This window comes from Parasteatoda tepidariorum, chromosome 9 (genome assembly GCF_043381705.1).
Source record: "Parasteatoda tepidariorum isolate YZ-2023 chromosome 9, CAS_Ptep_4.0, whole genome shotgun sequence".
NCBI lineage: Eukaryota > Metazoa > Arthropoda > Arachnida > Araneae > Theridiidae > Parasteatoda > Parasteatoda tepidariorum.
The window spans coordinates 89,452,348-89,475,436 of record NC_092212.1 but is presented as its reverse complement, the minus strand read 5'-3'; the positions used below and the strand labels follow the sequence as shown (position 1 = coordinate 89,475,436).

Below are 23,089 nucleotides of genomic sequence, written 5' to 3'. Positions count from 1 at the left end.
TATATGAGGCTTTTTAGAGCTGTTTTATTTCTTCTTTAAAATAAGTGTAATATAAAAAGCCTAAACTAGAATTTTAAATTGATAAAATAAGAAAATAAATAATAAATGAATAAAAAAATTCTGAAATTACAGAAGTTTAAAATATAATCCACTTTGGAAATGATGCTCATTTTTTGAAAGAACACAATAATTTTTAAAGAACATGACAAAAACATATTTTAATAGAATACGACTATGAGTGGGGATTTTGCTACTAATTTAGATATTCGGAGCATCAGAACACTGTTAAACTGGGAGGGGCAGGGTAAGTTCCATTCTAAAAATTAGATTTTTCAGTAACCTAATTTTAACCTGATTTTATATGATTTTTTTCAAAAAAAAAAAATAGTTAAAATCATGACATTTCATGACAAATTTTGTTCAATACCGAAATCTGTGACTTTCCAGGTGTGCAAATACCCTGTACACAACAAAACCTTCGTAACCAGATCATCAATTATGTATGTTGACAACAAAATTAATTCCAATTTGTCAAAGAGTATAATTGACTGCCATTGTAAAACCTTCATAAGTTGACCAAGAAGAAAAAACCTTTCTAAGAAATTTTTAATGCTATTATAGTAAATAACAGAAATTCATTGAATTGGTAACAGAATTAAGGGCTAACTTAAAGCTCTTAGTGAGTAGAAAAAATAGGAAAACTATTGAGTTACATAACATTGCATTACATACATTATTCGTACATATATAAAAATAACATGATATAATAAAAAAACAATGACTCGCTCTTTCCATAACTTGACCATTGTCAAAATTGACCCTTATAAGTGGTCAATTTACATAGGTTTTACTGTACTCCTATCTTTCGATTACATCAATTTTATGAATCATCAAAGCATCATGAACCATTAAGGTATTTAAATTGAATTAGTTTCATCAAGACTTGCCACAAATTTTACTATTGCAATTTTAATTCATTTTTAAGGAAATAAATCGTGAACATATTTTATAAAAAATATTTCGTACATTTTATAATAAACCATTTTCATTTTTGCACCATTTTCTTTATGCAAGATTATTGTCCATGCAAAGTTTTGTCTTATAAAATTATGCCTATTTTCCAGAAATCTAAAACTACCTTGGCTCTAAAACTTCGTCAAGATAATGGCCAATTTTTGCTTCACTTTCACATTTTTTATGTTAATATTTTTTGAAATGATGAGTGTTTTGAGGTTTGGAGTTGGATATGTTCCAAATGTTAAAACTTTTATGTTAATATTTTTTGAAATGATGAGTGTTTCGAGGTTTGGAGTTGGATATGTTCCAAATGTTAAAACTAAGTTAATTAACTGTATTAGACAAATCTTAATACACAAAAAGAGAACAAAACTTCCAAGGTATTTTCATAAGAGAGCTAATCCTACAACAATTTTAGCTTTGTTTGATATTTAAATTGAATTAGTTCCATCAAGACTTGACATAAATTTTACTATTGTAATTCATTCAATATTTGTAATTTATTTTTAAGGAAATTAATCATGAACATATTTTATAAAAATATTTTTGTAAACTTTTTGAAAAGTATATATATTTTAAAAAAATATTTTGTATATTTTATAACTAACATTTATCCATTTTCATGTCACAATTTCTATACAAAATCTTCCATCTAAACAAAACACCATGAAATGAATGCTAATTTTTATTTTTGTGCCATTTTCTTTAAGCATTATTATTGTCCATGCAAAGTTTTGTCTCATAAAATTATGCCTATTTCTCCTAAAATTGTCTTATAAAATTATGTCTCATAAAATTATGCCTCGGCCAATCTTTATTTTTCTTTCACAATCTTTATGTAAATATGTTTTGGAAGGATGAGTGTTTTGAGGTTGGATATGGTTCAAATGTTAAGCTAATTAGATGCATTAGACAAATTTTAATACAAAAAAAAAAAAGAGAACAAAGCTTTTAAGGTATTGTCATAGGAGAGGTAATCTTAGAAACTCTTGTCAGCAGCAAAAATAGACAAATCTTAAAATGTTTCTTTGCAGAATTGATTTTTACATTTTTAAAAAGGCATTTTTTGCAATTTACAAAGGATTTCTTTGCTATACCTCTGTCCCTCTTATTAACGAAAATAAGTTAACTTATCTCCCGTTTAGGTGCACACATTTCAGTTGAGTTCATTGAAACATATTTATGGATTTAACTTTAAAAGGACACTTTTTGATAGTTTTAAACACTGTCTTAAAAGAAAATCAATATGGGATTTGTTCTGAGCAATGCCATCTAGTGTGTGTTTTTAAAACTAAATTGAAGAGAAAAAAACAAGCCTGTAGTGTACAGCAGGGGTGGTTGTATTTCAGGTGTAATTCTGGGCCTTTCGTATCAATCTTCCAGGCCCACTAGGTAAACTAGGAGCAGTGCATGTGATTTTTTCGTAGAATTTCGCGTAACTATTATTCATAGACCACCGCAAATCAAAACTTATAATCAGACGAAATTTTCACCTTAATCTAAAACTTAAAGTAGGAATTAAATTCCACATTTAAATTTCGAAATCTTCGCTAAATCGAATTAGGATGTTTTCATACAAGCGGCTCTTCCGTAATTTAGATTTTTTGCTTTGTTTTGGTTTGTCGCAATTTAACAGTTTTTAATATTTGAAACTACGCCAGAATCTGCTAATATCGCGAATCATAATCACACGATTTTAATATCAAGCATAGATTTTCGTATTATCCCAAATATAGTTACTTATTGTGAATCATATTCAAATGATTTAAGAACCATACATCGTGATTCGTATTCACATCATATAAAAATCCAATATCACAATTTGTATTTACACGTTTTTAAAACCAAAATAGTGATTCATATTCATGCAAATTTAAAATCCAATATCGCAATTCATATTCACGCAATTTTAAAATTCAATATAGCGATTCATGTAAGTACTAAGTTTTTTCCAAAATTAGTAAGTATAAAAGGGTGATTCCATAGTGTAAAAAATATAAAAAGTGTTATTATAGATCTTAGTTCAAAAAATAAGATCAAAAGTGAAATTTGTATCTTGTTATTGAGTTATATCACAGAAAATTTTCAGATGTTTTCACCTTGTGTCACAATCATCCCTGGTACAGAAATCTGTTTCCTATCATGTGTTGAGTTCCCCGTGGCAGAAACGTGGCGACAAGGTGACATTGTTGCAGAACATTACTGAGTTCCCGCAGAATTTTTCAAAATATTTCTTTTTCTACAGAATTTTTCTTCTCCCCTTTCTACAGAATCATATTCAGATAATGCCTTCCTCGCATATTGGAGATGAAACGAAATGCTAATGACTTTTTTTCACAACTTTATTTTAAGAATAAAAAAATTCTGCAATAATTGGCTTTAGCTAGAATTTCAGATTGATATTATAAAAAGAAATTTCCAAATAGCGAAAATTTAAAAAAGGTTAACAATCCGGATATTTTTTAAGAACAGGAGAATATTGCCTATACTATTAGAATATGTATTCTTTTATAATTAGATTTTTAAAAAAATACTTACATTTATAATTAAAAAATATATATATACTGTTCGTAAAATTATATATACTATATATGAAGGCTTCTTTTGTAAACAGAAAGCGCTTTTGTTTCTTTAAATTAGCAACATATAGATTTGCTACTATTAAAAATGTCTCTCCCAATGTCAAGTCCAAGTGATTATTGATATTAAATATGGTGGCAAGTGCAATGCAATCATTAAAACACAAGAAAATGAATTTTAAAAATTGCAAGAAGTAGGAAAATTAATAATTGCCGTTGAAAAACAAATAATAAGAAAATAACTACAAATGAATGAATTATATATAAATCAGGGTGCACAGCCAAATCTTTCATAAAAAAAGGAGCACCTTTTAAGTACTTTTTAAGCACTATATACATTAACAAAATGCAAAATAATTTTCAACGACTTTACATGATTATGATAAAATAACTACTAGTTACTAAAAAAGAACATTTTCTTGATTATATTAGCCATTATAACGATATTTTTTGGTTCAATATCAGAGGGTGGAAGCTTAAAATTTAGAATGTCTTTTGCAAAGCAGAGTTACACATGAGAGTGCTCACAGAACCTAACTTAGAAAATGCTGAATAGAACAATGGGAAAAGCACGCTTTTACATAATACACCAAGAAAATCGACATTCCCTTTTCGACTAAAAAACACCCCATGAAAGAAAGCACCTTAAAGAGATTTTAAAAAACGAAAATCTAAAGTTAGCACGTTTTAAAAATGCTAGGCACTATGTATATATAAAAAAAAATCAAATTAAATTAAATGACATAGATTGACAAAAAAAAAAAAATTTTCAATTAAAGAAAATGACTTTTTCAATAACCTGTAATCAGTGATGATTTGTCTTCAGTAGATCGAGAGAGGGCAGAAATGATAACGGAAAAATTCCTCCAGTTGTTATCATCATTAAAAAGAGATTGCATTAGAGTGAACTTAATTTCATCATGCTTCAGAGTTTCTATAAACTGCAATGATATCAAATGACCATTAAGTATGAATATGCACAGAATCTACAGACATTATAAGAAAACTATGGAAATAAATTTGAATAAGCTTTTTTTTAAAATCTATTTCATTTCTTCAACAAACAAATTCAACAAATAACTATATATTTTTAAAAAATACTTTCTATTTTATCCTTAATTTTTATCAATGATATATCAGGGTAAAATAAATCAATTTGTATATAACATGGTAATAAGTAATTTCCACCTTAGAAATTAATTATTTTGTATTCATGTACTACATAAAGAAATCATCTAAAAATGTTCCGTTAAAATTATAATTAATTAAATAAAATTACTTAACTTTATAAAGTAAAATAAAAAAAATTAATATATTTTGAATGTTTTTAAAATACATACTTGCGAATATTTTATCAAAGTAAATTGTTTTGGGCATCATCAAATGAAGCAAACTCAAAGCGCCATCAGAAGTCAAAAACATTGAGTAACCAAAAATTAAACTAATTAAAAACTCATTTTATCAAAAACTAAATAGAATAAGCTAACTTTAAGTTTTTTATAACAACTAGGGTGATAAGCTAAAGTTTCGATGGAATGAAAACAAGCTAGATGGGTTGAAAATTTAGTTATTTTAAGATGGGCTTCACAATGTATAGTAAAATATTTCTTATTTCATGATGAAACTTGAGGTTTTTTAAAAATTGTACTTTACTCGTTACCCACATTGTTAAGCTGTAGTAAAGTTTTAATTCAATGACACATTTACACTGATGCTCAATATTTGTTTTACTTTAAACGAATACAGATGTATTAAACCAATATGTAACTGAAGCAAAAACCAGAACAGGGTGGCCACTCAAATCAAATTTCCCTGATTTTTCCAGGTAAAAATCTTAAAAATTCCAGGTCTGTTTATTCCTTATAAAATGCAGGATAATTACAAGAAAAGCGTCTATATTATAAAATATTTTACTGAAAACGTCATTTTTTAACATATCACGAAAAAATAATTTATTTTGACAATTTGGCAAGATTTTGTTTTTATTTTTTAATGTTTTGGTACAAAATTAATTTTTAAAAAATAAAGACATGTGGAGTAAATAACATGTTTAGCTAGTAGAATATATTTTTTACTTACAATACAAAATTTTTAATGTGTTACTTTAAGTAGTTTTTGCTCAAAAAATCTATCTACCAAAAGGCAAAAACATAATGACTAATAAAACCATGGATAAGTATTGTTCAATATATATTCATTAAGCAAAGGAAAAATAATTCCAGCTGATTATATATCAACAAATTTTTATAATTACAGTGGCTCCCAAAAGTGTTCGTTCACTTATAACTTTTATTGAAATAGGAAATAAAAGTTCACAAATTAAAATAAATATTTCAGAATGGTATTTGATAATAAGATGTATAATCTATTCTTATCAAAACTGCATAGGATATTTTAAAAACAAAGCAAAAGTTTACTTTTAAGATATCAATAAGCAAATAGTAACAAAAAGTTTACCCCACAAGTAAGTTTAAATGTTTTCGGATTGCAGAATTAAAATTGTCTATTAATTAAATTTTTTTACTTAATTATTTTTCATTTAATTTTTTATTTATTTATCTAGAATTTAGTATCAAACTTATGAAAGTAAAACTATATTTTAATTTTTGCATGCTAACACAGTAATATTTTCCTTTATCATTTAAAAACAGCTCGTGATCATAATAAAACAATAGACAAAATTCGAAAGTTTAGGATTTGTCATCATAAGAGGTAAATCAGTAATGAATATTGTTAAATTAGTTGATTGTGTCCTATTGCACTGTGCAATATGTGATAAAATGCTTAAAGGAAGGACTTCATATCAGACATTAAAATTATAAAATTTGTGGAAAAATTCATAAATTCACAATTGAGAGCTGTAAAAGTTTCTGTAAAATTTAATAAAAAATATTCTATTTAAATTTCCCACGACAAAAAAAAACTAGTTACATTTATTTAAAAAAAAAAAACTTATAAAAGCAATTGTAGATGCAAAAGGAAAGTACTAAATATTACTAATTAGAAATATTAGAATATTTACTAGGTAATAGGCAGATATTTCTTTGAAAGTGTACGATGACTTTTGTGCAATAAAGTTTCTGTTACTTTTTGATGATTGATTTTTTAAAAATAAACCTTTGCTTTGTTTTTAAGATATTCCCTACAGTTTTGATAAGAATATAGCATACTTTTTTATAATTAAATGTCCATTCTGAAATATTCATTAAAATTAATGGATAGTCTTACTTCATTGAAAGTCATAAGTGTACCAACACTTTTCTGAGTCACTGTATTTACTTTTCAATATAAAGGTGTACTGTAAACTGTATTTTATCTTAACAGTGCTTTTAATAAAATTCATTGATCATATTTTCTTTAAACCAATATCTTTAGTAAAATTTTTAAATAATGTTGTTTTGAATTAGCATTATTATTTTAAGGGATTCAGTATACAAAAATAAATGTTACAAATGTAAAATTGTCTAATCTTTGTTGTATACTTTGTAGAAAAAAAAATAGATAAAATTCTTTAAATTTTATACTTTTTTTCTCTTCTTTGAAATTAAAATATTTAAAAAATTCCAATCTAAAGACATAGTTTTCAGTTTAGTACAGTAAATTGTTTTAGTTTTAACAACTAGAATCTCATACAGCACAGAACTAAAACACTATGCTTCGTTTTCCTTCTTTCTATTAAACACATCTGAAATTTTTTTTATATATATATTTTATATTTATACATCATTTAAAATGTTTCCTACACATTTTTTACTCTTAGTCAGTATTTTTAGGGTAAAAGGAGGAAAACTTTTGGAAATATCATCCCTGGAAAGCAAGCAACATTTACGAACTTTCAAAAGTGATAACTATACAATTTAAATTTTAAATCAAAAATCAAATATTTACCAACAAAACAGCAAAAATTAAATATTAATATACAGTAAGTTCTTAAAAAACTTTTTATAAAATTAAAATATGTTAGAAAAGGGTAAAATGACATAGAAATAATTAGCATTAATGCAAAAATTTGTCGACAAACATTGCTGTTTGCGGTTGTTAAAAAATGTGTGATTGCCTTCGTTTGCTGAGAAAAAATAACTTAAATATTTCTTTGAATGGGAGTATGAAAGCGTTCAGCAAAAGAGTGCAATATGAAATCTATTATTATTAAATCATAAGCAACTAATTTTTGGAGAATTTTATAAAGTTAAAAATACAAAAATATTTTGAATCATTTTGTCAAAATAGAAAAGAATTACCACCAAAGAATCAGAACAATCTTGAGCCATAAATGGATTCAGCACACGGACAGAATTTAAAAACAAAAGCAAATATCCACTAAAATCTTTGCCTTTCCTAAATTGCACAGTCTTCATAGAGATCAAAGGTTTGTACATTCATTTAGCAACCATGGGAGAATTTTATGTGGCATTCTAGTTTAACAGGGTTATGATGGAGCAAATTTTGATGCAAGCGAAGTATTGCCAGGGTTCCTACTCTTTTAACAAAGCAAAAATTAAGCACTTTTAAGGACCTTTTTTTAAAAAAATTAAGTACTTTTTTGAAACATTAAGTACTTTAAAAATGGTACGATTGTTTATCTTCGAATATACATATACTACCAGTGACAGTGTCAATTGTTTACCTTTCTTAAAAAAAAAAAAAATAACAATTAACAATTTTATTATAACGTAAGCATTGATATAATTGTATAAATAAACAGGGCTCCCCAAGGAAATTTTTGCGAACACGGGTCGGGTTTTTTAAAAACATTTTAAGATTGTTAAAAGTTAACATCATCTATGAAACTAATCTGTATTCAACTTTTAATGATTTCATCAAGATTGAATAGTAAAATTAAGTGCAGAAATTAAGATTTGCAATTTTTTTCATGTATATTAAAAAGAGTAAATAAAGAAATTTGACAAAAACATTGCAAAAATTATTAAAAGTTTTTATATTTTGCTACTAGACCAGGAAATGTGTTATATTTACTTTTATGATAAACTTTACACAAAATTATTTCCAGCAAACCTATCATTAGGAATTAGCATTAATCTTACTAAACATTCTGGCGAAAAACATGAACTGATTTCAAAGCAAACAAAATTTGAATAAAAATTAAAAACAGTATATTAAGTTGAAATGTTAACTGAATAAAAAGATTATAAAATCTAGGAATCTTTTAATTGAGTAGATTTAAGCTTTTATGTAACAATCTGCTTATCCTTAAGAAATAAAAATAATGGCGTAACAATCTAAAAATTTAAAAAAAAATTACATTGCAAAACAAATTATAAATAGTTACCAAATATTTAACTTTCTCGTTAGCAGCAAATCATGCTTTCTTATTAAGTACTCAAGAAATTTTTTTTAAATATTTTTGAAAAAACTTGATGTTTTCATCAAAAATCTAAAAAATCCCATTTTTTTAATGAAAAACCTAGGTGGGCATGGATTTTTCAAATCCTGTTTCTTACAGATCTTTTTAATTTTTAGTACAATCATGAATTTAAAAATGTTACTGCTTTCTATAAATTTAAAGTTACTTATTACATATTGAAATATTATACAAATTTATTTAATTCTTCATGATTTTAGGAAATAGTTTTCGTTATGCATTCTAGTTCAAAATTTTTTTGATACTTATTTTCTTAGTGTTTTGCTGAATTCCTATAAACAGATGCATTACCAGTAGAACAGAATTTCTTGAATTTTGAAGGTTAGTGTGGGTCTTCTACTTCGGTACCTTAAAACTGCCCCCCCCCCCAAAAAAAAGCACTATCTCTTACATGCACAGCAAAAGGCAGAAAGCATTCTAAGCAAAAGGCAGAATACAATAATAAAAGAACCAATATATTAATGAAAGGACATGTTTTCTTCCCTTTGCCTGTAGCCCCCCACAGTCATGAATTTTTGTCTCTCTAAAATGCTTTACCCTGGATGCATGGTCTAATTATAAGCGATAAAAGGACAACATTTTGTTTTGAAAATTGAACTGAAAAATTGTTCCTATCAACTGTGATGCTTAACAATTAAGGACTTTTAAAAACCTTGTATCAAAATCAAGCACTTTTAAGGTCCCTTATTTTAAAAATTTACAACTAAGCAGTTTTTAAGGACCGCAGGAACCCTGATCGCTAAATTGATGATATTTCAACTGTTTGGCGATATATTTCAGTCTAAAAAAACTGAGTATAATGGATGAAATCATTTAAATTTAGAAAATCAGTAAATAATTTAAATTAAAAAAATATTCAAGAAAAAATTTCCAGCTCTTCTTTAAAATTCCCTGATTTTTCTAGGTTTTTATCCAAATTTCCCTGATTTTTCCAGAGTAAAAAAATTCCCTAATAATTCCAGGTTTTCAAAGTTTTCCAGGTGGGTGGACACCCTGTAGAATTCCTTAACAAAACATATGTTATATTGATACATGTGATCAATGGTTATAACAATCTTTTAATATCTAGAACTCAGTGCATCATTTCTCACATATCAAACAAAAGAGAAAGAAAGAGAGTCAAACAGTTCCTCTTACAGGGTGCAAAGCCAAATCTTTTAACCAAAAATAAGCACATTTTAAGCACTAAAAGAATATTTTTAAGCACTATGCACATTAACAAAATGCAAAATAATTTTCAAAGACTTTACATGATCATGATAAAATAACTTGTTTCTGACAAAGAACTTTTTTTTTATTACATCAGCCAACATAAAAAGATAGATTTTTCTGTTCGATTTCAGAGGGTGTAAAATGAAGCCTGAAATGAGAATATCTTGCAAAATGCAGCAGATAATAATAATGATGAAGAGAAATTTAGATAAGTTTTCCTTACAAAGTTGTTGGTTTTATTTTGACACCTGTGCTCCTAGCTGGGTTAGCTTTTTCGAATTTAGAAAGTTATTATAGGCTGTTAAGATTTATTTTTTTATTAAAAAAAAAAAAACGATTTTTAGATTAGAATTGTAGTTTGGGAAACACAAGTTTCTTTGAATTATCAAAAAATAAAATAAACGTATCGAACTTCGTGTAATTGGAAAAAAAATTCAATGTTAAAACTGGAATTTTTGCCAGAGTTTCGATAAAAAGCACTTACACGAACTTCAAGTTACACATGTTTGAGTAATAAAAATTTGGACTGTAATTCATCCCCTTGGCGACATTCTTGTAGAAGATAACAGAGTTCTTAGAGAAAGATTTTTATTGGGAAGCAAAGAAGTTTGAGTTTTTTTTTTTATCTGCAGAATTTTCGAAATATTTTTTTCCTGTAGAACTTTTATCCACTTTCTACAGAATTATATTCAAAAAATGCCTTTCTCTGATATCGGAGGTGGAATGAATGTTCGTGATTTTTTTTCTTCTCTACTTTCTTTTGAGAATAAAAATATTCAGCGATGACTGGCTTTAGGTAGAATTTTAGATTGACACTATAAAAAGTAATTTCCAAATAGCAAAAATTTAAAACATTTTAACTATACAAATATTCTCCAGAGCAGGAGAATATCGCCAATAATATCAGAATATATGTTCTTTTATATTTAGGTTTCAAAAAAAAAATTTTACATTTATAATGAGAAGAATTATATACTGTTCTATTTATTCTATACATGAAGGCTTTTTTGTAATCAGAAAGCCCTTCTGTTACTTTAAAATAATAACATATATATTTGCTATCAAAAATGTCTTTCAGAAAGTTATTAGTACTGAAAAGAATTATCACAGGGTAATATACATAATAAATAGAGAAAATAAAGAGAGGGTTTGATGCATACAATTTATATTCACACACAAACATTTTTGTCTCTTTAACCAGTAGAGGCAATATTTATTCCAATTTAATTACTTTCTTCACTGAATTTGTAACTTAAAAATTATTCAATAAAACTAAAAAAATTATTTGAAGATCAAATAAAATTTTTATGCATCAAAACTAGGCGTGCACAACCAGCTTCAGTGAAGGGCCACTTGCACAGCAGGTAGATTAACGATGGGCTGTACACATATTTAGTCATGTTCGCAGCAAATATGATAATTTTGATAAAAACATAAGTGTTCTAAGCACTAAATATTTTTATCAGAAAACTTAATAACATATTTGCAGGATATTAAATACTTTTAATTATTTGAAATTTATTTTAAACTAAAAAAACGTTTCCATTTTTTACAATAATTAATTTATCATAAATATATATATATACATAAATATTGGAAGGGGGTATAAATTCTAACCAAAAACCTTACAGAATGAAAGTGCAAAAAATATGTGCACTTTATAGAGTAATATAAATTTGGATTCAAGAAAGTCTATTATGTTAAAAAAAATCTTTTTATTGCGCTCAGAAGTTCCCGCGGGCCACAGGTTAGGTATCCCTATACTAAACTATTATAAATGAACAAGAACTAGAAGCAATTATTCAATATTTAATATTAAATGTCCTTAATAAAATACTACTAAAAATGTTCAGAACACTATTATTAAATTTCTAATACGTAAAAGAAAACCTCGATAAATTAGATTGTTGTTTGTGTAAGAAGCATATCATTATGATAATTAATCAGTAATTTTATAATAGTTTTTATGCATGATTTCGAATGTCAGAGCTTCCCCCCCCCCACCTGCACCCATTAAAAAATTAAAGAACATGACAAAGCAGCAATTGATGGGATGGTGATTTTGACGTTTCTTCAGTTAAATAAAAAAATTTCAGTCATTTTACACAAAAAGGGAGAAGTTTAAAAACTTTAGTTATACAAAAGTTTCAGTTTAATTCAGTTAGTTTGAAAGTTTCTTCTAACGTTTAGTTATTTGAAATTAAAAAGACTTTGATGATATTATTAGCTTAATGCATAAAAAATTATTTTATGATTCTATACAGTAACGGTTTAGAAAGCAAGAAACAAAGAATAAAATCACCTTTTTCATTTACATAACAAATGAAAATGTTTACCTTTTCTATGACAGGCAATAAATGAAAGGGATTTGTTTGATTTTTCCAATTCTTCTGAATAATGAAAGCTTCAATTTCTATTAATGAAAAAAAAGAATCAATATAAACAATAAGAAGAAAAAAACATGGGTGTAATATAACAGATAGATATAATATAGGCTGGCAAATTTTTGACATGAGTCAGTTTTTGATTATTTAAATAACTGATAAAACCCTGTGATTTTATTTATAACCATCATTAAACAGCCAACCCAATTTTGGGTTTACAACTACCAATGTTCAACTCTGTATCCTTGTAATTTTGAACCAATCCAGAAGACAAGGAAACTCCTGGATCAATACCCTAAGAGGTATGATTTGCTATGGGAACATGGAGGACTTTGTGACCCAACAGATTTAACGTGCATCAGTCACCATTTACTACACGGGAAGAGTCCGGTTGGCGGGGATTGAACCCACAACCTCTTGGACATGGGCCCATTACCCTACCAACCAGGCTATCCCGGCCCAAAACCCTGTGATAAAAAATATGCATCGATAACTGTGAAAAACCTAATAATCACATTTATATATTGCTATATTAATATTATTATTGATATTTTAATGATATATAAAGTTTAATGTCAAACACAAAGTATTAAATTTATTATGCAATAAAACTTACGTAGAAAAGAAAATTCATTTTTATTACCTATAGAAATTTTAAATATAGGCTATTATATGTCATGAGAATTTTTTTTTTAAAGAGTCAAAGAAAAAAAATTGAATATGAAATTTCAAAGCGCAGATGTTTTATGAATGCTTAATACTAAGATATTATGAGAAGAAATTACCTAGGCTCTGATGGAAAAAGATCTAGACAGAAGAATGATTTTAAATGGGCTATCTGGAATTCTGGATGACATGAAGCAAAATCTATTGCCGAAGATAGAAGGGTTTGGCAAAATTAATTCACAGACTAATATGCCTAAGGAGTGGACAACTAAGTAATATATTTGTGGGGTTCTGTTATGTATACCAATGAGTTTTATACCATTTACAGTAATTACTTATGCTCATATCAATTTATGGGGTACGTCAAATACACAATCCTTGCTCCAAGTTAGGCTGTTGAATATGACTAGTCGAGCACAGTTCGCAAAGACTTTATTAAACATTCATCATCATAGTTGGCCAGACAGCCCAATGTGGGCCAATGCCTTCCTCTGAAGATTTCCCCAATTTATCTTTGATCTCCAATTCTTTTCATTAATTGCAAGAAAATCAGACTCCACAGAATCATCTTATCTCAATCGCAGCCTTCCCCACTTTCTTGTTCCAGTGGATTTAAAAAGCAGTATCTTTTTTATTGTATTGTCATCACTCATTTGAATCATGTGGGCCATTCAATTCATTCTATATATTTTTATGTATTTAATAATATTGGGTAGTTTATAAATCTTGCACAGTTCAAAGCTTAATCTCCTTCACCAGTTATTGTTTACACTTATACCACCAAGTATACTCAGCAAAATTTTTCTCTCTAAAATTGCGATTTAATTTCCCTCCGTCATTGTCCAAGTTTTAGAAGCATATTTATTAAACATCAACTGCATTTAATTAAAAACCAGATATATATATTACAGCTATAGAAATTTAATGTTTTTATTTTGCTTTTCTATAACAGAAAAGCTATAGTTGCTATGTAAATTCCTTAAATTCTTGTTTATCTGAAGAAGCAGAATTCAAGCTGAATTGTTTGAATTATTGCTTACCACAGTTACTTAAATTATAAGCAAAATAATAAATAGGGCTTTCAAAAACACAATTCAATATTGATAATAATATAATACAACCAATTCCGCAGAATCCCGTTTTAGAGAATTCCTAAAGACCGAAGCAATCGCTATGCAATAACGAAAATTCGTTACACCGATGTTACGAATTTCAACATTAACCAAAATTATTTTGTACAATGGAAGAAAATAATAAATATTGCATTTACTTCGATTATTTGTACTCTACATGCAAAAAATATCAAACCAATATTTTAAGAGCTCACAAAAACAATTAAATTAAAAGATCAAAAATTACATAATGCGTAATCTCTCTATACAAATGATTTAGAACCAGTAGGAATTACAAATTTCTCCTGAACTGGAAATCACTCTTTTGGTAAACCACATGTCTTCTTCAAAACATGAGTCTTTTCTGGGTTTTCCCTTCCAAGTGATTTATCTTTTTTGAAATAACCCTTTCATATCTGAATCATTTATTTTGAGGTTGCACAAATATTTGAACTTGGAGATCATTGTAAAATTTTAAAGAATAGAAAAGCATGTTTTGAGCATGAGAGAAAATGAGAATTGTTGTTTATTTTCACCTACGTTAAATCGGATTACAGACTTCGTAATATTCGTATTTTTAATTCATTATTTCTGTGGAGATTCATCTGAGGATTCGAAAAATATGAGTTACATTGACATTTTTGCTAAAACGTAAGTCAAAGTTTAGTATTGATACTGTAAAGTATAAATTAAAATACTTCAACAGTATAAATGCAGGGGTCTGTCTAAGTTTTTTTTAAAGAGGTACTTATTTTATGAAAATTTAGACATAATTTGTGAAAATTGAGACTTGTATTAACAAATCAAAGCAAAAATATGGTAAAATATTTCAAAAATTGTCCCTACAAATAAAACACATTTAAGACTGGTAAATTTCTATATATATTTTCCCCATATGATCAAAAACAATTTTGCTAATGTAAAATTTTGGGCTTGTAATTGTATCCAAATTTAAAAATCCATAAAAATCATTGTCCATAATTAAATTTCAACTTGAATTTAATAGAAACATACATTCAACAGTAATAGCACTAAAAGTTATTTTCATTATGAGAGCATTTCCCATTGGGTCATACAGAAACAAGTCTCACAGAGAAAAAAAAATGCTTCATAAAAAAATAAAGGTCTGTTAGAATAAAGTTAGAATAATGTTTAAAATAATAGCCTGAATTTCGACTTCATGTAAACTTTACAGAGGGACAGTCATGTCATTTCATTTTTAAAGACTGCAATTAAAAGTGCTCTTCTTACAAATCACGTGGGAAGCTAATTCTTCTACTACGTCATAACAGCAAACCACGGGTGGGTTCCATTGCAAATCGAAATGTGTAATTCAGGGTTGCCACAGAAAAAAATGAACTAAATAGTTGCTTTTAGTAGCCTAAAACAAGAAAATAGTAGCCAAAAACTAGGAAAATAGTTGCCTAAACAGGGTTCCCACTCTATGATGAGATTGAAATTCTTGGACCTCAACAAAATTTTCAAGGACCTTAATCCAAGACCAATTAAAAAAATTATTCTCTTCTATTTTACTAGAAGCAACAATGCTTGTTGTGGCAATAATTAATTTCAAATATAATACCTAAATGCTTTGCCTATATATAGAGAAGAGAGTATATGTATTATGGACTACCATTTATATATTTTTAAAAACAACCCTACTGGTTTTAAATATTAATTCACAAAATGATTTTGAGCACAATTTATAACTAATGGTAATGAGGTGTTAATGGTGAAGAGGGGATTTCTTTAATCCTGGGTATTTCCACGTAATGGCTGCACAAGAGAGCTAAATCTTAGGTATTCCATAACCCCCTCCTCTCCTCTATTAAACATCATTTCTGAAACTATAAAATTAATTCATCCATAATTTACACAACCTTCTCTACATGCAACAATTCTTTCTGAAAATAAAAATTAGAAAAAACACATTTATGTACCATATATAGCTTATTTATTTTATAAAGTAATGAAAGGAAGCAATACAATGGAATATTTGGTGTTGTCTCTTAAGAGATAAGAAGCAAACAATATGACTTCATTAACAAAAATTCTTAATTAACAAAAATATTCCACTTCAATCTGAGATAAAGTAATAAACATTGCACATGAATTTGACATAATATGCATTGCACTCTAATGATATAATAAAAACATTGCGTTTTAACAAAAATGTTTACAAAACAAAATGTCATCCAAGTCCAACAGTCATCTACAATAGTTGGTCGTGAAACTAACTTTATTTAATAATATTCTAACACAAAAATAAGTATTTAGCTGTGAAACATTTTTTTAGTCATAAAAACTTACATAATTACTCCATAAAAAATAGAGAAATTAAATTGAAACTTAAAGTGTCCAACCTTTTTGAATGACCCATGATTGCAATGCAAACAAAAATTAATCACATTTGTTTAATGCTTTTGTTACTTCAGTTTGCTATCAATTTCTTTTAGCTCTTGATTTTTTTCGTTAATAGCTTTTTTAATAGAATTTCATCTGATGAATAAATCAATGTTTTTCTTTCTCTCAGCTTCTTCAGTCAGGTTTTCATATGTCTTCTCCATTTGGGTAACATCAGTTTCTAAGTAAGCCCTCTTAGATCGCAAAAAATCCACCTCTTCTACAACTACTGTAATCCACTTCTTCTTCTTTCTTTTCTTCATTTTTCTCATTGTTTCGTTTTCCCTCTAGACTACTTAAATACCTTTGATGAGCCATAGACACTGATCTTCTCATATCATCAGTAATGGGTACATTGAGAATGTTTCCGTAACATCTTATAGCATCTTTAATGATTCTTTGAGAAATATATGATTCTTGTATCATATTCTCGACTTCAATTTTTTTATTGAAGGAGAAACCTCTTTCAATGGATGCTTGTCCATGTGAAAGAGTAAAAACTACTTTCATAGTATTCCATAATTTATCATAAGCCTTCTTGCTCTGACTGATAAAACTAGGTGTCTACCCTATCATTTTCTGTAAAAAAAAAAATAGAAAAAAAATACTTATTGCAAGTCACAATGGTTTCAATAAAATGCTTGTATTGAAAAATTACTTCATCACATTCTTTATCCACAACTTTTTTTTCATTCAAGTTCATCAAAAGTTTTTTTTAAAAGACTCTTGACAAGTCTCAGGCTGAAGTGCCATTTTTCTTGGATTGAAACAGGAGACATTCCTTACTAAGCAATAATTAATTGGGCATTTATTCAACAGCTTCTCCAGAAGTTTTGTCACAAAACTTCTGGATTCTATGCGGACATTAAACACATCTTTTGAGAGCAAACTGTTTCTTTTCAAAAGCTGCTAAACACAACTGTCCCCAACAAATCCTAAGGTTATCTCATTCACTAGATTGAAATTTACTTCATTGGAAAAATCAAACTTGCAAAGCTCTGCAGCAATTGAAAAATTTTCCATGGTATCTTTTTTATAAACGTTAAAAAAAGTGAACTAACTGCTTGCTTGTATTAAGTGTATCTTCAGAGAAAAATGGTAAAAGAGGTGCATCACTCTGGTAGGTCTTTAGAAAAGGTTTTATATTTTTGCTATAACCAAAAAAAAAACATTAAACATCCCCTTGTCTACACACTTTACATACGATTCAACATCTGACCATATTTCAATGGCTCTTTCTACTGCAGGGATATTTTCGAGCCATCTACATTTGTAAAACTTTAATGGCATCTTTTTAAGTGAAGACAGTGACAAAAAGTCAGAAGTCCTTGCAGGGCTGTCCTGAAACAACCAATAAAGAGAAGAAAGAATTTCATTAATATGCCATGAAGTGGCATTTTCACCATGTTTAAAAGCATTATTCATTATGTGTAATCCACAACTGCCAATGGATATGACCAGGTGGGAATATTCCTCCTTTAATTCACATTGAAGCATCTCATAGAATTTCCAATTGATATAGGGTTCATCCATGGATAATTGAAGTATTTTAGAGAGCCTTAAACCATCATTCATGCATTTGTAAAAAGAGGACAAAATATTTTCTGCAGTTCCATGACCCATAAATTGGGAGGTAAGACACCTAGTGCAAACTTTATTATCAATTCCCATATACCTTACCATCATGTCCATCTGCTTAGATTGTAGAGACTGGTTTAACGTCTCATCAAAGAGTACAGTGTAGCAATCAACATTCTTCAGCTCATTTATAAGAATCCCTTTGAAGTATGGTGCCAATCCAAAGGAGCACACATAGGCGCACTTTGTGGCAACACAAGAAAATTGTTTCGCTATACAGCCATCAGCAAACATTTTGGAGAACAATGTACTAACCCCTTCACAGGAGTTATATGAATAATTACTAGTGATGCACTTGAGACTCCAGAGAATTTCAGCATCAAGCACATCCCCTTTGACCACATAAGAAGACAATGTTCTTTATAAGCTGGATTATCCATCCATTGGGTAATAAAATAGCACTTCCCAGGCATAACTAGTTTAAACTACATAACACAAATACGAAGCCAACCGAAATGACGCCAACGTAAGGACAAGTGTGGATGGTAAAAGGGCAAATTTATTGAAAACTACAAGGTATATATTGGTACAAAATTCGAGAGTATTCCAGTTTCGATTAGAAAAAAGGACGATGTAAGCATATGCGACAGAAGATGAAGTGGAGTCCTGCCTCAGACGCGTTGATTGGCTGCTGTGCTCTGCGCGCTTGGCCAGACACCAAGACGCTAGGACCGGCTAGAAACGATGGCGCCAAAAACCATGTGAGAGAGCTCGGGAACAAAACAGAAAGAACGAGAAAGATCCGCGGGTGTTTTATAAAAAGGGCCGCTGGCAGTATTAGATGAATTCAAGGACCAAAATTTAGCAAAAAAAATTCAAGGACTTTCAAGGACCGTGGGAACCATGCTAAATAAGAACAAAAATTCATCAAAAATATGACTAATGTTTTGTTAATGAAAACTCAAATTTGCAATTAAAAATTTTTTAAGGAAAAAAAAAGTTTAGTGTGTTTAGAAACTATCTTGTGGGGTGCAGATTTTCCACCCAATTTATACTTAAAAAAAACATTGCTAGGAGTACAGAAAAGTCTCTCTTTTCCTGAAAATAGTTGCTTTTTTAGCTTTTTCAGGCAAAAGAAGTTGCCATAGTCGCCACATGCCAAAAATAGTTGTATTTCAGTCGCCTGTGGCAACCCTAGTAGTTAACTCCAGTTTTATTGTTTTAATGAAGATACCACAACAAAATTTTAAAAGGCAGGGGGGGAGACAATTTTAGAACTTGCTTTTTTAAAAGTACTTTGTGAAGGTACTGATTAAAGGTAGTAAATTTGCCCTGGACAGACCCCTGAAATGATATTGGCACCTTTTCCATGCAAAGTACAAATACTTCCTTTTGACATTAGTTAGACATTGGTTGAGACAGGAATTTATCCTCCATATTGCTTAGTACCAGGAAGTGAAAAATTTCATAACAGTAAAATTTGTTCCTTTCTATTTACAAAATTAAGAAAATATAAATCAAAATAGTACATACCTGTTGCTCTTGAAGTATTTAGAAAGCTTTGAAGAGCAAATTGTGAAAACAAATTCAGAGAATCTACATCAATAGTACTACAAGTCCATAAGCAAAAAAAAGCTTGCAATCTAGATTTAAAATGAATCAATCCATTTTTAATTTAATCACTTAATAGCAATACAGAATACAAATACGTAAATAGCATATCATTCATGGAAGCATATCTGAATTGAGGTAAAAGAATATTTTTTTCCTTTAAGTTTCAGCTTCTCTGAAACTAAGGTAAAATTTAATTCTTTAAAGTAAATTATAATTACAGACAGACCTTGAAATTATGATTACTGAAAGAGACATTAAATATTTTACAACCACTAATGTTCAACTTCGTAGCCTTGTAATTTTGAACCCAATCCAGAAGACAAGGAAACTCCTGGATCAGTACACCCAAAGGTATCGATTTGTTTTGGGAAAAAGGAGGATTTTGCGACTTGACAGATTTAACGTGCATCAGTCACCATTTATTACACGGGGAGTCTTCAGTCGGCGGGGATCGAACCCACTACAACTAGGACATGGGCCAAGTGTCCTATCAAACAGGTTATCCTGTCCTAAAATATGCCATATTTGAATATTTATCCTAAAATGCCACATTAATGATGCCAGTAAACGGCTTTCACAAAATTTCATTTATGCACTGATCACTTTTACAGGCAGACTAACTAAGAAATAAAAAATGTGAAACAACTACAAATGTTTGCACATAACAATAACATACAGGGTGGTCACTCAAATCAGGTTTCAAATTTCCCTGATTTTTCCAGGTAAAAATCTTAAAATTTCCAGGTTAACGTGTTTTTTTCCCCATAAAGTATAGGATGCATACAACAAAAGTATCAAATTTGTAAAGTATTGTATTCAAAATGATATTATTTTAATATATCATATTTAAAAAATAATTAAAGTACATTTATTTTAACTTAGCAAGATTTTTTTTTTTTTTTTGTTTGAATTTTTAATGTTTTGGTACAAGTTGGATGTGGTGAAATTAAGTTGGATGTGGAGAAAATAATATGTTTAGTATTTAAAATAATATGTTAAAATAATATGTTTAGTATTTGATTGAATAAAAAAAAGTTTAATGTGAATGTAATTTTTACACCAAGTGCACCGAATGGCAAATACAGGGAGACTCAAAAAAAAAAAAAAACTTTGACAAGTATTGTTTAACATATTTTCATAAGGGATGTAATGAATAGTGATTTGGCAAAATTGCTGAATACCGAATAGTCAGCCAAACAAATGGTCTGAATACCAAATATTTGGTGGCCGAATAGTAGCATTTTTCTTTTTAAAAAAATCATTAATATATATTATTTTTTACACATAAATAAGTTTAGTCATTTCTGAAAATTTATCAAAACTTAGCTATATTATTAGTGTGGAGTAAAGAGAAAAAATTAGAAAAGTTACCTATTAGAAATATTTAAGATAAATAAAAACTAACTAATAGCTACAAAAAAAAACTGAAGTTGTAAAGTTGAATAAAAAAGAAACAGAGAAATAGCAAAAAATATTCTCTTCATTTTTAAGACAAAACTTTAATGCTGAAAATAGTACTTTCCAAAAAAAAAAAAGTAAACATAAAACTTAAAAAAAAAAAAAAAGTCTACCAGAAAAGCTTTTAAAAATGCCCACAAAAAATTTTACACAAAAGCGAAACATAAAAAATAAAAATCTATCATAATTAAACTGAACAGATGGACTATCATATTTTAAATGGAACATCTGTTTTCCAACTATACTGCATTTTTTTTTCAAAGGGTAGAAAAAAGAAATAAGTCTAATAGAAACTCACTTAATTGCTCCACCATAATAAAACTCTTGATAAAAACCAAAGTTTTTTAAAAGAGAAAAACCTAAATAGAAATGAAAACAAAAATTGTTCTTAATTTTTAGAAGAAAATTTAACGCTTTTTCAAGTAGTCGTGATCAAAATAACGTTCTTCAGAAACACTCTTTAAAAAATACTGTATCATAATAAAAACTTTGATAAAAAGTTAATAAAAAAAAGGCAAAAAAGAGACAGAAAAAAAAAGCATTCTAATTTCTTAAAATAACTTTAAGGTTGAGAATTGCGGCATTTTTTTGCTACCAGCTGTGCTACCATACTAGAAAAAAGTAAAAATAAAAGAATAAAATCCATCATAAAATGCTCAGTTAAAATGCTGTGATATAATCAAAACAGAAAAGAAAACAATCTAGATTCTTAAAACAGAAATTTTGCTTTTTCATTTATCTTCCACAACATAATTTTGCAAGCACATGAATATTAAAACTTAACAAAGATGCATAAAGACTATATCTGATAATGCATAACAAAAATATTATTTTAGATAACTCTATTTAATCTATTAAAACTTTGTCAAAAAATACTTGGCCGAATATTCGGAAAGCAGGCCGAATGCCGAATATTAATCAAATATTTGCCGCATCTCTAATTTTCATTAAACAAAAAAATAATTAATAAAAAACAATAATTTCAGGCGATTATGCATGAATAACTTTTTATATTTACTTACATTTTGTATTGTATTTAATCCAAATAGTACTCTTTGTAAAATTCATTGATCATATTTTCTTTGAACCAATATCTAAAGTCAAATGTTCAAATAATGTTTTCACACACGATAAGCAGTATTAAAAAATTAATGTCACAACGGCAAAATTGTTAAATTTCTTATTACATATCTCATAGAAAAAAACTAGATAAATTCTTTATATTTTATTCCTTTCTAATTTGAAATTAAAATATTTAAAGAATTCCTATCTAACAAAAGGATTTTTTAGCTTAGAGTAGTTAATTTTTTTGTTTGCTTATACAACTAGAAACCTGCACAATGCAGAACAAAAAAACAGTTTCATTCTCCTTCCTAATAAACACATATGAATAAAAAATTTTATATCCTCTGTTTATACAACATTTAACATGTTTCCTACACATTCCCTAATTTTTACCAGCTTCTTAAAGTAAAAGGAGAAACAGTTTAGGAAATATCATCTCTGGAAAAAGAGTACGAACTTTCGACATTGTTATTACTACACAATGTCAAATTTTGAATTGGACATTTTAAATCAAAAGTCTTAATTTTGAATTAAAAATCAAATATTTACCAACAAAATGTTAATATAACCATGTTAACATATGGTTGATCCTTAAAAGAACCTTTTTTTTAAAATATG

General features: G+C 28.0%; 1 protein-coding gene across 5 annotated transcripts in view; it reads right to left on the bottom strand.

Moving 5' to 3' along the window:
* LOC107437470 (Fanconi anemia group A protein homolog) overlaps positions 1-23,089 on the bottom strand; it is a 75,825-nt gene that overhangs the window by 27,041 nt on the left and 25,695 nt on the right. For 3 of the 5 annotated variants that reach the window (XM_043054141.2, XM_043054142.2, XM_016049483.3), the window contains exons 7-10: positions 21,705-21,765; positions 19,868-19,977; positions 12,528-12,604; positions 4,396-4,537 (exon numbers count right to left, since the gene is read on the bottom strand). In XM_043054141.2, the coding sequence (XP_042910075.1) occupies positions 4,396-4,537; positions 12,528-12,604; positions 19,868-19,977; positions 21,705-21,765 (390 nt within the window). The remainder of the gene's footprint in view (positions 1-4,395; positions 4,538-12,527; positions 12,605-19,867; positions 19,978-21,704; positions 21,766-23,089) is intronic. The other 2 variants (XM_071185356.1, XM_043054143.2) reach the window with 1 other exon arrangement.